Consider the following 16,637-nt stretch of genomic DNA (forward strand, 5'->3'; position numbering starts at 1 on the left):
AGAAAAATTTTCCCATTGAATTTCTTAATAGTATTACTCCTTCGGGAATGCCGTGTCATAAATTCAAATAGAAAGTGGGTGCAATCATCATGCTATTGAGAAATCTCAATAGTAAATGGGGTCTTTGTAATGGTACCAGATTTGTTATCAAAAGATTATGACCTAACATTATCGAAGCTGAAGTATTAACAGGATCTGCAGAGGGAGAGGTTGTTCTGATTCCAAGAATTAATTTGTCCCCATCTGACACTGGCCTCCCATTTAAATTGATTCGATGACCATTTCCCGTGATGCCAGTATTTATGATGACTTTTAATAAATCACAACGACAAACCCTAGACAAAGTAGACATATTCCTACCTAAACCCGTTTTCGCACATGGTCAGTTATATGTTGCTTTCTCTTGAGTTTGAAGAGCATGTGACGTTACAGTTAAAGTTCTAAATACTTTATCACAAGGGAAATTAATCAAGCACTCTGAAAGTGTTTTCACTCTTAATGTGGTGTACAGGGAGATATTAGAATAAGTTTAATCACTTTATCAGTCATTGTTTGCATCACTGTTTTTATATCATGTTTTTGTTGTTTTCATATCATGTTTTTGTTGTTTTTATATCATGTTTTTGTCATTTTTATATCATGCCTCTGTTGTTATATCCTTTTGTTACTGTTTATTAATAAATCTATATATTATTTTCATATACATTTTACTAATTTCCTTTCATTTCTCACACTTCTATTATAGAGAAAGGGCAAATAGCAATATTAAAATATCTCCTCTAATTAATTCCCTTTTTTTAAAAAAAATATATTTTATTGATTTTTTACAGAGAGGAAGGGAGAGGGATAGAGAGTTAGAAACATCAATGAGAGAGAAACATCGATCAGCTGCCTCCTGCACACTCCCCACTGGGGATGTGCCCGCAACCAAGGTACACACCCTTGGCTGGAATTGAACCTGGGACCCTTGAGTCTGCAGGCCGATGCTCTAGCCACTGAGCCAAACCAGTTAGGGCAATTAATTCCCTTTTAATATGCACAAATTTCGTGCACCGGGCTACTAGTCCTCTATAATAAAAGCCCAGCAACCATAACAGTGGAACAACCAGAATGACCAGTCGACTAGTTGCTATGATGTGCACTGATCACCAGGGGCCAGAAGCTCAATGCAGGAGGAGGGGAGGGCTCAGTGAGGCCTGGAGGTGCACGCTATGGCCCAGGGATCCCAGGAACCGCAAACCCAGAGCTTGCTTTCCAATAAAAAAATAAATTGTAAAAAACAAAAAACAAACAAACTACTGACACCACCAACCACCCTGGGAAGAACAGCTCCAGGAGGGAAAGATCTCCCCAGGCCCCACCCAGCCTGGCTGGCACACTGCGAGCTGACAGGGACTCACTAGTGATGTGCAGGAAGCGCGGTCCCTCCCACTCCAAAGCCAGTCGCACCAACAGTTGCTCCCAGTCCAGCTCCATGGCAGATGCAGTGCTTCCAGGCAGCCTCAGCTCCAACTTCCTGCCCGCCCCTTCCTATACTACATGCACTTGGGGGCATGGCTTTGGCCTCCCTGGCCAATAACGCCGCATCACAGCCACCAGGGCTGGCTGGACATTGATTTGGCCACTGACTGACATCCATGTGCAGTTAGTTACACTGTGTTTACATTTGTAGGGAAGCAGGGCAGCCCACTCCTGCCGCCTGCCTCACCTTTTAGGCTAAGAAAGGCCCGTTGATCTCTGTGCTTCTCCTTCCATTCAGAATTGAAACTTCTTGGGGATGAATGATCCCAGCGATGGCCCTCAACACATGCTCAGTGTCACTGACACAGACATTCCGAGTCATTACAGCCTGTTCCTCAGCCTGCAGTGCCTTTCTCCACACACTGCCACTCCTCACCTGTCACCCTCTGAGGACCACCTTATGTTATCCTATCTAAAATGTGAGCAAGATGTCAAATGCCCCCCTGTCAATAGCTCCCTTGCCCCACCTTCCTTCCTCTAAAAACCTTGCATTTTAAAAATATATATTTGATTGATTTCAGAGAGGGAAATAGAGATAGAAACATCAATGATGATGGAGAATCATTGATTGGCTGCCTCCTGCATGTTCCAAACTGTGGATCTAAACCTCCCCTAGCCCCTCCTCCCTATCCCTCCCTGGCCAGCGGGTCCTGGTGGCAGTGTGGCACCAAGGGAAGGAGGAGGGGGGGAGGCGGGGAACTATGGGATGGCGGGGTGCCGAGGGTAGTGTTGGTGTCTGGCGTCTGTTCCTTCTGCACCTGGCCTGGTGACCATCATCTCCTGTCCCAACCCTGCTGGGGCCTTTGGGCTCCAATTGGCCTGGCCCTGATTGGCCCTGATCACCCACCAGGCCTAGGGACCCCATTATTCATGAATTTCGTGCACCCGGCCTCTAGTACATTATAATTACATTACATATGCATAATTAATAAACATAATTATATATTTTATACTGTATAACATATATATAAATACATATACATGCATGTGCATAATCTAGTGTTATAACATATAGTATTTCATCATATAAATATATGCTAATATGAAATGTTACATAATATATTCATTATATTATTTACAGATATTTTACATTTATAAGTATATAAATTAATCAGCAAGATGCCTTCACTATTGATTAATTTATGCACAAGGCTCTATACTCAATGGGCATTTCATTATTAAAAATCTTTATTCCTTTTTCATTTCCTCTTGGCCTTCACTAGGTAGGGGACCTGAATTCACAATGATAATCTATTATGATAAGCCCTACTAAAAGGTTAAGAACCAGTCCTTTTGAGGGTAAACGCCCTGGAAAGTGAGTCACCTAGACAAAGATGCAAATGAGCATTTCTACATTTCTTGATCTTATATATTCTCTGGGTAAAAGAGAGATGCGTTTAGAATTGAAAGGTGATTATTTTGGGGTTCCAGGCAAAAGTGAGCACTTATATGCTGATTTACTCACAGTCCCTACCGTGTAGTAAGATGTCACTAATGGGAAGGAAGAAGACTGAATTAAGCTGTGCTTATCAGTCGTATTTTATATATAGCAAAAGCAGCATGGGTGTGCCTGGGCAGGCGGGGGCCGTGACAGGAGTGTTTTCAGGAATGCCATGTGATTGACACCACGTTTGTGTTAAGTGACAAACAGTTTTGGTAAGTCCCTTTTCAATCTCTCAGACACCATTAGGCAACAGGCAAACCTCATATTCCCCACAGTGCCCTGGATGAGGCTGGACCGACATTCCTACTCTTAGAGATTAAATTCAAGGGGCTTTCCCACTACTGATGACCGTGAGTGACACTTGTATGGACGGTCTGCAAATGCTGGGCTCCTAGGCACTTACCTTCATTTTCACTGGTATTCACATTTCATGTAGTTTAGGATCAATTAATACTGCAACAATATTTACCCCATTTTTAAAAGGTTTCATTCTCTCCCCCAGGGCTACCAAGGCATGGTGGACGGAGGCAACAACATCGTGGAAGCGAACTGGGAGAGCGTCTCCAGCATCCTGCAAGTGGTAGGTGCAGGGTCCCATAGACTGCTTCTCTCTGTAAGGGAGTCCCTCCCTGAGTTTGGAGCCTTTGGTCCTTATACTCCTTTCAGACTTAAAACAGATCAGCGTGCTGCCTGGCGGCAGGGAAGAAGACACTCTTAATGTGTCACTTAAATTTTGTAAAAACACTTCCCATCATGCAAATGGAGGAAATATCCCTGCAATAAAAAATTTATGCACGGTAGCTAGCATTCCTCATGGTACTGGGAGCAGATTTGGGGTTTGTACACCAGATTCGTGTTGAGGCAGCTTTGATTTGTTGGTGCTGTGTGTTTAGTGGTGAATACCTGTGCCTGTTGGGTTTTCTCGATAAAACCCAACATCAGGGTATCACAGCCTGGGAGAGACCCCAGCCAGCAGCTCTGAGAGCCCTGGGTTTATTTATTTATTTATTTATTTTTAATTTTTATTGATTTCAGAGAGGAAAGGAGAGGGAAAGAGAGATAGAAATATCAGTGATGAGAGAGAATCATTGATGAGCTGCCTCCTGCATGCCCCACACTGAGGATCAAGCTCGCAACCCAGGCATCTGCCCTGACCATGAATCGAACCACGACCTCCTGGCTCATAGGTCAGTGCTCAGCCTCTGAGCCACCTGGGCCGGGTGGGCCATGAGTTTAGAGGGCAGGCGGCGCCCTGCCCTGGCCTGCTCCAGATGGAGTAGATTTCTTTGGTGTGCCCAAACATGAGGTCATCACCACTTCAGGCAAAGAAACAGCTGCTTACTTTTAATGTAAAAGGCGCCTGCCCAGCTATTTTATGCTTATACTTAATTATACCTAATACATTTCCAGAACACTGTGTAGCTTAGCAAAGGCCCCACACAGCTGAGAAATGGAGAGCCCACGTGGCGAGAATAAACTCATGAAGCACTACTGTGGGTTTACCTTTGTAGCATATGTATTCATCTGTGACTCCTGTTGAGTACTTTTTTAAAAGTATATTTTTATTAATTTCAGAGAGGAAGGAAGAGGGAGAGAGAGAGAGATAGAAACACCAATGATGAGAAGGAATCATTGATTGGCTGCCTCCTGCCTGCCCCCCAATGGGGATTGAGCCCACAACCCAGGCATGTGCCCTGACTGGGAATTAAACTGTGACCTCTTGGTTCATAGGTCAGTGCTCAACCACTGAGCCACACCAGCTGGGCCTGTTGAGTACTTTTATAATAGAAGGAATAAAATGCATATACTGCCTGTGAAGTTGCTAGCGCATGGATAAAATGGGTGAATGGGTGAATGGATAAAAAAATTATGGGAAAATATATGAATATTATTTAGTCATATAACAGAAGGAACTCCTGCAATATGGGACACAGTGGATGGATCTTGAGGGCATTATGTTAAATCAGTAAGACAGAGAAGGACAAATACTGTATCATCTCATTGATATGTAGAATCTAAACTCATAGAAGCAAAGAATAAATTGGTGTTTGTCAGGGGCTGGGGCACGGGGATATGGTAAGATGATGGCCAAAGGGTAGATGAATACGTTATAAGATGAATATGTGCTGGCATATCAGCACAGCATGGTGATTATCCTATATAATAATAGGCTAATATGAAAATAGACCCAACGGCAGAATGACCGGTTGCTATGACACACACTGATCACCAGGGGGCAGATGCTCAATGCAGGAGCTGCCCCCTGGTGGTAACGGCTGGTGAGTGCAGCAGTGGTGGTGGAAACCTCTTCCACCTCCACAGCAGTGCTAAGGATGTTCAACTGGGGATCAGGTCTAAGCCATCAGAGATCCCTGAAGGGCTCACAGACTTTGAGAGGGTGCAGGCCGGGCTGAGGCCCCCCTGCCAGTGCACAAATTTCGTGCACCGGGCCTCTAGTAGTTACTAATTCTGTATTGTATACTTGAAATTTGTTAAGACAATAGATCTTAAGTGTTCTTACAGCACACACACAAAAGGTTACTATATGAGGTGAGGGGTGTGTTAATTTATTTGATTGTGGTAGTTATTTCACAGTGTGTACATATATTAAATCATCATGTCACATACTTTAAACAAGTTCACAATGCTGTGTTATACACTTGAAAGTTGCTAAGAGAGTGAATCTTAAAAGTTCTCACCACAAAAAAGAAAGGCAGTTATGCAGACTGATAGATGTATACACCAGTCTTGTGGTAATCATTTCACAGTACATGCACATATCACCTCAGTACATTGTGCACCGTCAGCTGACATCATGTTTGGGATATGATAGCAGGGTGTACGTTTTAATACCCATCACAGAGCCATACGTCTGCACGTACACCTTTACCTGTTTCTCCTGGAAAGAGACAGGAGGAAAGTTTGGAACCCATCAACACTTAGGTCGAGTGATATTTGCAAAAAATCAGGACAGTGTTGTTTGAATTCCAGACAGTGAGCTGTGTGTGCAGGGAGCATTTCCTTTCTCCTGTTGTGATTGTGCAGAAGACAAGAGACACGGGGTGGCTGTGGGGTGTGTGTGTGTGTGTGTGTGCATGCTGGCTACTTCTCTGCATCTCAGCCAATCCTGGTTTCATCCCTGTGGCCCTGGCTGTATTATCTCCACACCGTCTATCAGCTGCTGACTTAACTTCCAGTTGTTAGAAATCACATGACCCTCTAATTGCTCTTGGTCAGATCAAAATTCAGAAAAGCAGCTTACCTTTGCTCTGTGCCCTGCACCTGCCACCCCGGCGCCCTGTGCTGTGCCAAGTCATAACGCCCGCCCGTCACACTGACGGTCACGCAGGACCACTGCTGAGGAGGGAGCTCTGTGAAGTGAGGGTGCACTTGAAGGTTTGCATGCAAATTCCAGTTTTATATGTGCTTCCCGGATACATGTCAGGGAGCCCTGCATTTTTCTAACTGCAGCTAGGAATTCTTCATTTATGAAGCCCCAAGTGGGAAAGCTCACAACTGATCTCTCTGGAAATGGGATGGCCCAGCTTCAGTGTTTGTTTGGTTTTGTGTGTGTGTGTGTGTGTGTGTGTGTGTGTGTGTGCGCTTTAATATTTAGCCTTTAAGAAGGGCTGAGGCTGGAGATGTAGTTGGAAATAACTCTCTTTGGTGCCCAGGTTGCTCTTTTGCCTGTGTGTATGGTGAGCTCTGAGTAATGGAGGGGAGCCTGTGGCCTGGGCCTCCGACTCAACGCTCTCTGACCGAGGCTGATGGCAGCGCTGGGCTGCCTTAGGCTCCGGGTGTTGGGGGAGCTCAGGGTCTGGCTGCCCCACTGCACAGCCTCCGGATGGCTGTCGTCACCTTGCAAACTCTTGTCTGCATGTTTAGCTGACATTGCTCCTTGTTTCCAGACCCTACTTGGCTCCCCCTGGGCATGGAGCCAATGTCTCTATCCACTGAATTCCAGAAGGAGCTAAAAATGGAGGAACGACAAACTCTCACAGCAGACCGCCTGTGGGAAGTCCTGTGTCTGCATCAGCACTCCCATGTGCCGATCTGCCCAGCTTTCTGCACAGTTGTTAGGAGACAGATTAAATTAACTGGGATTTCGTTTCTTTTTCAGGGCGGGACCATTATTGGTAGCGCCCGGTGCAAAGCCTTCCGTACCCGGGAAGGCCGTCTGAAAGCTGCCCACAACCTGGTGCAGCTGGGCATCACCAACCTGTGTGTAATCGGCGGGGACGGCAGCCTCACCGGGGCCAACATCTTCCGCGGGGAGTGGAGCACGCTGCTGGAGGAGCTGGCCCGAGATGGTGAGTCGCCGCGCTGCTCTCCGGGGTTTGCTGCCTGTTCCGTCCTCCCTGGCCTGCAGAGAGCTTTGCCTCATACCTGCTGCCTGTCTGACTGTCCCAGAGGTATTGGTGGTGTCAGACCTTAGTCACCGCCTCAGAATTCAAATTGGACCTCAAATAATAACCATAACTTATTCCCCTGTACTGTGGTAACAGTGTTGTTACATAATTGCAATTTAATACAAAATATGAGCAGGGAGTCTTATTGCTGGAGCCAGTAGCAGGGGCCTCCCCGCACCTCCTGTCCACCACACCTGGGCTGACGCAGGCTCGGGGTGATACGGAAGAGGAACAGCCACCCAGGTCCCTGCCTGAGCTGCCCCAGTTTCGATCACTCTGACTGGGTGTAGGCACATCTGCTCACTGTGTCGGAGCGCGAAGTAGACATGACCAACTGGTGGGCTAGCTCCCCAGGGGCCTCTAAGAAATCAATGTAATGGTTATATAATATCCTTCACCACTTAATTCTGTGATTGTGATATTTCCTTATAAAGAGCCATGCTGTTCCTGGCATTACCAGGCAGACGTCAGTTTACCCACTGACTGCAGCGTGCGACCCCTCCCTTCGAGTTTAGCAGCCCCATGCTCTCATCCGCAACAGCTCCCAGCTTGTCCGCGCCTCCCTGTTGTCTGGCATGGATTTCCGTGAGGGTATAGGATTAGGTCATGGAGAGTTTAAAAAAAAACCAATCAAACCAATAAATGGACAACGCATTTCGAGTCGTGGGTTTCTGTCCCCCTGGCCGACCTGTCTCCCAGTGATGGAGCATGTGGCTGTGTCCTTGCAGGCAAGATCAGCAAGGAGGATGTGCAGAAGCACGGGCACCTCAACATTGTGGGCATGGTGGGCTCCATCGACAATGACTTCTGCGGGACAGACATGACCATCGGCACTGACTCGGCTTTGCACCGCATCATTGAAGTCGTTGATGCCATCATGACAACAGCCCAGAGGTAGACAGAGGTGCCGGTGGGTGGGCAGGTGGCACCGGGCACGCCGCCGGGCCCTCGTGCTGGCTCTGGGAGGGTGCACAGAGGGTGTTCTGGTGCAGCTCTTGTCACTTGAGTGTTAGAAATGGTGCAAGAAAATTGTTCTCAGGTTCACTTTTTCAGTTCTATGACGTTACTTCCCTCCCTCCCCGATTATAGAAGAAAAGTATGTTCATTGGAGAGAATTTAGAAGACAAAAATCATCATTGTCTTAAGTCCTGCCGTGTTCTCAGGCAGGAATCGCGGGAAGTAAAAGTGTGGGTGCATGTCGCCCCAGTCCTTGTTAGAGACGTGGGGAGGCATCCCGTCCCCCATGTTCCTTTTCTAGCCTCACGCACCCAGGTGTGGATGAAGCTGTAAAATGTGGAACTGGAAAGGGGCTGCCCGAGCCCCTTTACTCACAAAAGTTTAAAAGACTCTTGCAGTAGCTTTTGCTTCTGTAGAAAACAGGTCCTGTTTTGGAGGCTGGGGCGCCTGCCATAGCTACAGAGCAGCCTTGCTGTGTGCGTGGCTGACAGCGCTTGTCTCCCTGTGTCCCAGCTCTTCCCAGCCGTGGTGAGTTCACGTCTCCTTTCTCTTTTCCAGCCACCAGAGGACCTTCGTTCTCGAGGTTATGGGGAGACACTGCGGGTACGTATGTGCAGACATGGTCCAGGTGGAAGGACCTCACACCCCTGGAGAGCCCTGCACCCCATGCCAATGCCCTGGGAGGGGTTCCCCAGGCTCGGCGCTCTGTCTGCCCTGGGCCCTGGACCCCCAAGCTCTGGGTGCCCAGTGGCAGCCTGACTGCATCCTGGTTATTTCCATGCAGGTACCTCGCCTTGGTGAGCGCCTTGGCCTGTGGGGCGGACTGGGTGTTCCTCCCGGAATCCCCGCCGGAAGAGGGTTGGCAGGAGACGATGTGCGTCAAGCTGTCAGAGGTAACTCGCTCTCTGCTTCCGGGCGCTGGCCGTGCCCTGTGAGCATCTTTAGGGTTTTCAGTTTGGGAGGGTTTAGACAGGTGGGAACAGTCGGATTCTAGGGTGAATCGAAGCTGGGTGCAGGGCAGCGGCAGGCAGTGGCTGTCCACAGGGGTCTGCATCCCAGGGCTGCAGAGTGAGGCGGTAGAGAAAAGCGACAACCATTCCGTTTTCCATGCAAAGCATCGGTTAGCTCTCACGGAGGAGGTGCTGTGAGGTAGCAGCTACTGAAAGGTACTGGCTTTGGGGGGAAACCTGTTTCCTGTTTGATCTCTACCGATCGATAGGAAGACCTGTGTTCTCACTCTGATCTGAATGTCCCTCCACACTGGCCTGGGCTACGATGCGTCTCTCAGCTGGTGTCCCCTCTGTGCGGGGCCTGGGGTGAGGTTGGCGCACCGCTCTGAAGCCGACACTATAGATCACTCCTGTAAGGCACATCTCCCCCTGAGGCACGTGAGGTCTCACGTAAAACACCAGCTTTCAGGACGGAAACCCCAGTGTGGGGAGTTGCCCACGCTCTGTTTTTACAACCCTTATTGCTGGTCTACAGGTAACGAATGTGAGCCGATGGCACAGGCTCAGTGCAGTTGTATACAGCAGGAACCTCAGCACTGCCCGCACTGAGGACACGTGCAACAACGTCGCTGTCACCTTCAGGGTGGCAGATTCAAAGACAGGAATTCACAGAAAATACCAAGTTAACTTTGCTGACCTAAAGCCCTGGGAGGAACTGTCAGCCACGCTGCACCTTGGCTTCGAAGAGCCGGGCCCCTGTATGAGGTTGGAGCTCTTAGCCGTGACTGCAGGGAGTGTTCAGAGTTCAAACACTAGCAAGGAAGTGACATATGAGCTCATCATTTCTGGGTCTGGTTGGTGGTGGTACTCTCCGCCAACCAGCTGGTGCTGGGGGCTACGCGGCTGGCTGCAGGAGAGGAGGGTGGCCCGCCCGGACGGGTACATCTGTGTGCCGCAGAGGGTACCCGTGTCATCACCACCGCACGGGACATTGCGGGCATCCTGTCTGGGGAGCACAGTCAAAGATCAACCAGAAAAGCCTCCAGCCTGGGGCCACCTGGGTGCCAGAAGCTCTGGTGGCATCACTAAATCTCAAGCCCCTGCCCCCTCCTGCACCTACTCACCCAGAGCACCTCTTCTGCCCTCCCCGTGTCCTTAGTGAACGGAGCGTGTGACATTAGCTGACTGTTTCTACCTCTTGGCCAGTTCAATCAGGGCAAACTGGCCCTGGTTTGGTTAAGAGCGTTTAGGCATTAGAGGGTTTTAATGTCTGTTTCCTTAGAACCGGGCCCGGAAGAAAAGGCTGAATATCATCATTGTGTCCGAAGGAGCAATCGACACCCAAAATAAACCGATTACCTCGGAGCAAATCAAGGAGGTGAGTGTGTCCGTCTCCCCACCGCTCCTCCTCCGCCCGCCTGCCTGCAAATGGGAGATGCTGGCACGCTGGCAGGGGGTCTGGCATGATGCATTATTATTCTGAAATGTTTTTTGTTTTTTTCTGATAGTAAAAACTATTTTCATAATGACTCAGAGCTTTAGTGGCATGAGGCTCACACAGCTCCGGCTTCTGCAGAGCCAGTGCTGCTGGATACTGTTGGGACTATCCCCCAGGGGCCAGAGCTCGCCCAGGAGAGGGGGCAGTGGAGAAGGTGAGCATGGAGGGTCCCGTTCTGGGCCCAGCCACTCAGAGAGCCAGGAGGGTCAGTTCCCAGCAGCACACCCTGTCTGTCCCCTTCTCTCTTTGGGAGCATCCGCTGAGCATGTTCTTAGAGAAAGCCGGATGGTGGACAGGAGTCACCGCCCCTCCCTGCCTGCAGAGGGGCTGACACTGCAGTGCTGCTGCCACAGGGCCCTGCCTCGGGTGCTGGCTCGTCAGGCCTGTGACCTGTGATGGGATGGGCCGGGCTCCCCGGTTATGGGGACAACTGGGCACGTTCTGGACATCCCAGGGGCACAGACAGGCTCTGGTTGAAGCTGCCCATCAGGGCAAAGGATATTGTCAACTTGGTTTCTCAGTTTTGCCTTCTCTATTCCGGTGCCAGCTGTGCACCTAAATCTTAAAATACTGAGAGTTGGCTGTGAAAAATATCAGCCAACATTTCTTAGTGTTAATGGCGAATGGCCCCCGATGTTAGACTTTGGTCTTTGAGTTTTGGCTAAGAAAGAATTCAGACAGAGAAAGACAAGTATGACATGTTCTCACTCATATGTGGAATCTAATGGACAAAATAGATCCAGAGACATGGAAGCATAGAACAGCCTGTCAAATCTCAGAGGGAAGGCGGGGGTGGGGGTGGGGGTGGGAGAGATTAACCAGGGAATTTAAATGCATATATTCATAATCCATGGACACAGACAATTGTGTGGTCAAGGCTTGGGGGTGGTGTGCAGGAGAGTTGGAGGGGGTCAATGGGAAAAAAATTACATCTATAATAATTTTTAAAATTAAAGATAAACTTGAAAGAAAGAATTTAGAGCCAAGACTCAAATATAAGCAAAAGTTTATTTAGAAAGTCACAGCAGTAGAAGAGGTGAGCCTGCTGGGCTGTGTGGGCTCAGGAAACAAGTTACAGAGGCAAAAGAAAGGCCTTGGAGCTTAGGAGAAAACAGGCAAAGAAGTCGCACAAGCTGAGGAAGAAGGGAGTGAGGAAAAGGTGCTCAGGCCGTGCTGCTTTCCCGGGCCTGGAGCTGAAGCGCAGCTGAGGCCCAGATGTCACCTCTGGTTTGACCCAAACTCTGTCTCTGTGGTCAGCAGACCCGAGGCTTTGTTCCTCAGATTAGTTGATGCGGGTCATTGTCCTGAGGCTTAGTGCTTTAGGAGTGGTTGTGCAAGGGCTTATCAGGATGTCCCATGAGTCTCTTCTCCCGCCCCTTGTGCCTCCTCTAAGAGGCTCTCCGACCAGCTCAGCGACCCTATGCTAGGGGAGGAAAGGTTGCCCTGGGGGCGAGGCCCATCCCATAGCTGCCTGCTGCTAGGCAGCCCTGGGTGACCTTCCTTACCTGGCTTGTCGTTCCTGCTCTGCTCATGCCTGTCTAACTGCATGCTATCACAGGAAGTCATCTGGAAAGTGAGAGCAAAGCCTTTGCTTTCCCACTTAATTGAAGTGGAGACTGAACCATGAAACTCACAGAGCGAGCCCAAGCCCGTTATGTTTACAGAGGAGTGCGTGAGGCCCAGCGGGTAGTGGCCTGTCCCTGCCTCTCAGATGTGTGCACAGGGGTCCCACCTGAGGGGACACCTCCACTTATTGGGTCGTGCTTTTCAAAGACACTGCAAATGTCGGGCGATTCAGGAAATGTTGACATTTCTACAAAGTATTAATCATGCTTTCAACACAAGCTGTAGAAACTTTATTTAAAAAAAAAAAAATCATGTTATTTATGTTTATTTGCAAGGTAGGAGAAATAAAAATTCTATTTAAAAAATTAAAGCATTATTTAGAAGCATTTTCAGCTAGCCATTAGCCTAAGCATTCCTTCAAGAACCAAACTTTAGGAATTAGAACATTTCTCCAGTAGATGTGAAGAAAGAACAGAAAATTACTTCCCAGCTCCGGCCCATCTTCTAGTGGGAGCCCATCTGCCCGCACCTGTTCTGTGTCCCCTGATGGAGATATTTCCTGCAGCTGGTGGTGAAGCAGCTGGGATACGACACCCGCGTGACCATCCTCGGACACGTGCAGAGAGGCGGGACGCCCTCGGCCTTTGACAGGATTTTGGTAAGTGAGGGTGGAAGCTGTCAGGCCTGTTCCCAAGGAAAGGGGCATTTCTGGGAGCACCAGAGACAGGTAGCTGCTCCCTGGCACCATCTGGTAAAAGCATCTGCCTGCAGCACGGGGCGACCTGTCTCCAAGACCCTCCAGGCCTTGTTGTCATTGGGAGACTCAGACCAGAACAGTTCCCAGGCCCCAGTCACCCAGAAGCTAGGAGACCCCACCCACATGGACAGTGGAGGGTGGGTGACAGGGACTCTAGGACCAAACCCAGGCTGTGGGAGGTGGCATTCACATGCAGGTTTCTAGAAACAGAACCAGGGACAGCAGATCCCAGAGTCCAGATCCTGGGTTGTTAATCTTCACTGTTCTTTACACCACAGACTCTCCCCTCCCCTCCCCTCCCCACCAGTTCTGAGTGGAGACTAAATCTCTCTGTTGGAAGAGGGTTAAGCAGGAAGGACTTGGGTACCTAACTACTCAGTCCCAGAGAACAGAAAGGCAGCTGAGGTGGATGTGTTTAGGACACAGTGGGGCTGTCTGAACCATAGGGGACAGGGGCCCATGGATGCCCCTGCCTGGAGCATCGAGGGGTCTCTGGTGAGAACGCTGCCTCGGCGGGTGGTGGGCCTTCTCTGACTCTCATGAATGTCACTTACAGGCCAGCCGCATGGGGGTGGAGGCCGTGGTCGCCCTCCTGCAAGCCACGCCAGAGACCCCGGCCTGCGTGGTGTCGCTGAACGGGAACCAGGCCGTGCGCCTGCCCCTGATGGAGTGCGTGCAGATGGTGAGCTGGGGAAGGGGCGTGCAGGCACAGCAGGCACCTTGTTCCTGGTCTGTGGCTGCCAAGTGCAGGGGAGTTAGATGACCTTCACCAGGACGTGCGGCGCTGCCCTGTGGGCGTGGCAGCCGGCTCCATATCACCCAGACTGGTTGCTTGTCTCGATTCTGCGCATTAGACTGCACTTATTTTAGGGGAGGTTACGCTGTCAGGAAGATTGTACTGGGAGGGCCCTTGAGAGTGTCTGGGAGGAATCTGGGGGTGGGGGGGGGCGGGGCTGCCCAGGGCCTCCTTAGCCCCTCAGATTTCGGCTGCTCCTTCCATCCTGTTCTCAAGGACGTTGAGTTTGTGGGGTGACCCTGGCCTGGCTAATTCAGGGGGCATTCCTCCAGGCCCAGGCTGTAATTCCCCACCTGAGTCCACGAGGGGAGGTGGCAGTGAGGTGCATTAGAAACTGTTCTTATCTTTCATTTCTCAAAGTCTGTTGATGACTGTCATCCTACCTGGTCTTTTCCAGCAGCTCTGAAGTACATGCATGTGATAACATACAGAGGGGTGATTATGTAATGCAGTCACGGGGCTTGTTGGAAGTTACCTTAGACATGTCATTTCAAAGCCTGTGGGAGGGAATTAAGCTGTGTGTCTATGTTTGTTATGTATGTATGTGTCCAAAGGTATTTTTTGTTTAAGCATATGTATGTCTATATGTGTTTGCATGCATGTCTCTGTGTGTGCATGCATATGTATTTTTGTCTTAAGCATGTGTGTCTGGATATGTTTGTGTGTGAGTGTGTTCATATGTATACATGAGTGCGTGAGCATGTGTGTTTGTATGTGAGGGTGTTCGTGTGTGTGTACATGTATTTGCGTGCATGTCTGTGAGAGAGTGAGATAATGCTTCTGTCCCTTCAGAGATAAACATGTAGGTACAATCTGGCTTGTCCTCCAAATGACCCTACATTACGGTAAACTAGCCAGATGGCTCACAAAAGCCACAGTGAGCCCTTCATTGGCACCTGCTATGTGCCAGGTGTTTTCTTAAGAGCCTGGTGTGTTTTATAAAATGATTTTTTAAATTGATTTTCAGAGAGAGAGAGAAACATGAATGTGAGAGAGAAATATGGATCCAATCCGTTGCCTCCCGCACATGACCTGCCTGGGGATCGAACCCACACCTTTGGGTGTATGGGAGGAGGCTCCAACTGAGCCACAGCGGCCAGGGCAAATCTGGCATGTTCTATAGCCACAGATGACACTAGAGGTAGCGGGTGTTCTCCTTATTGTACAGATGGGGAAACCAAATAAATAACTTACCCGAGATCCTCGGGTTGAAGGTCCTCCTTGGGTGTGTCGTCTGCACGCCTTTCCCTTTGCCTGCGGAGACCCCATCCGGGTCCCCAGCTCCCAGGTCCTGTTGACTTTTTCCTTCCCAGAATCCACCTGCGAATTTGTCAGGACCTTGTGTGAGAGATGTATTTCCTTCTGCCTCTGCTCTCGTAGAGTGAAATCCCGAAGATCTCAGGACCTCTGCCTGGGGTGGCCGGCAGTGCCCACTCCTCCTCCTCAATGACGTGGCCTGAGCTAGTGGCCCCGGTGTCTCCCTCACAGCCGGGCGGTGCCAGGCCAGCTGGGCCCACTGTGGATCCGCCCCAGGCTGCTGGTCCTCGGAGGCGGGACGTGAGGGGGACGAGGTGGAGGCACCGAGCTGGGCAACAGGCTGCACCGAGTCCTGACCCTGCTCTCTTCCTCTTTCGTCTCTTTCAAGACCCAGGGCGTCCAGAAGGCGATGGATGAGAGGAGATTCAGCAATGCCGTGCAGCTCCGAGGAAGGTGACTCTGAGGGGACTCTGTCCTGGAACATGTGCTGTTGGCCTGGCCCTTCCTTAGGCTGGGAAGTTACCCGCTCAGAAGGCCTGTGGATTATTCATTCAGAAGGCCCCGCGAGGTGTGCTTGTCTGGTCCCACTGTGAGAAGGCAGGATGAAGATGGCGAGCAGGCGCCATTGCTATTCACCCAGGTTGAGGGCCTGGGCGAATAGTTAGAGGGGGAAGGTTTATTTCGTTGTTTATTTTGGGCAGGGGGTCATCCGAATGTAATGAGATTCAGATAGGAAGTAGCAAGTGGGTAGAGTGTTGGCAAAGAAACCTGAGAAGCACTGGACGCCTTTGTCCCTTAGCCCAGTTACACGATGTATATGCCCCACATACCGTGTCCGTCCCCCCACCAAGGGCAGCAGGACCCAGGTACCCCCAAGGGACAGGACAGCATTTGCAGACTGCCTGCTCCCTGCACCACTGTTCTCTGCGCCCTCCTTCCCTGCACCTTCTAAAGTTGTTTCAACAGAGTCATTCTCTTCTAGGAGCTTTGAGGGCAACCTCAACATCTACAAGCAGCTCGCCATCAAGAAGCCAGACTCCCAGATCACCAAGGTGGGTGATGACTGCCTGCCGGCTCCCAGGGGCGTTCCTGATGGTTCCCGCTGACCCGGGGCCCCTGCCACCTCCCTGCACTTGGCCGGCCACTCCTGGCACCTGGTGCTTGGCAGGGCCCCCTCCCAGGGGTGCATGGAGCAGTGACACAGCTGTGACGGGTGCCACATGCCCCCTGTCTTACAGAGTGGCTTCAACGTGGCCGTCATCAACGTGGGTGCGCCGGCTGCCGGGATGAATGCGGCCGTGCGCTCGGCTGTGCGGGTTGGCATCTCAGAAGGACACAAGATGTTTGCCGTCTACGATGGCTTCGAGGGCTTTGCCAGAGGCCAGGTGGGTCCCTCCGGAGGTGCCCAGTGGAGGAATGTCTTCGATGGGAAAGTCATGGGCAAGTGGGGGACCTCGGGCCCCACCAGGAACACAGCAACTG

At 50.3% G+C, this 16,637-nt stretch overlaps 1 protein-coding gene across 1 annotated transcript in view; it reads left to right on the forward strand.

Annotated features, from left to right (window-relative positions):
* The window catches only part of PFKP (phosphofructokinase, platelet), a 66,555-nt gene that overhangs the window by 32,577 nt on the left and 17,341 nt on the right, over nucleotides 1–16,637 (forward strand). The window contains exons 3-13 of the mRNA XM_070391160.1: nucleotides 3,468–3,545; nucleotides 7,086–7,275; nucleotides 8,103–8,268; nucleotides 8,890–8,934; nucleotides 9,116–9,224; nucleotides 10,564–10,659; nucleotides 12,911–13,003; nucleotides 13,659–13,784; nucleotides 15,544–15,608; nucleotides 16,138–16,207; nucleotides 16,394–16,540. Of these exons, the coding sequence (XP_070247261.1) occupies nucleotides 3,468–3,545; nucleotides 7,086–7,275; nucleotides 8,103–8,268; nucleotides 8,890–8,934; nucleotides 9,116–9,224; nucleotides 10,564–10,659; nucleotides 12,911–13,003; nucleotides 13,659–13,784; nucleotides 15,544–15,608; nucleotides 16,138–16,207; nucleotides 16,394–16,540 (1,185 nt within the window). The remainder of the gene's footprint in view (nucleotides 1–3,467; nucleotides 3,546–7,085; nucleotides 7,276–8,102; nucleotides 8,269–8,889; nucleotides 8,935–9,115; nucleotides 9,225–10,563; nucleotides 10,660–12,910; nucleotides 13,004–13,658; nucleotides 13,785–15,543; nucleotides 15,609–16,137; nucleotides 16,208–16,393; nucleotides 16,541–16,637) is intronic.

Source organism: Myotis yumanensis, unplaced genomic scaffold (genome assembly GCF_028538775.1).
Source record: "Myotis yumanensis isolate MYYU_CA2020_CCGP unplaced genomic scaffold, mMyoYum1.0.hap1 SCAF_1, whole genome shotgun sequence".
Classification (NCBI taxonomy): domain Eukaryota; kingdom Metazoa; phylum Chordata; class Mammalia; order Chiroptera; family Vespertilionidae; genus Myotis; species Myotis yumanensis.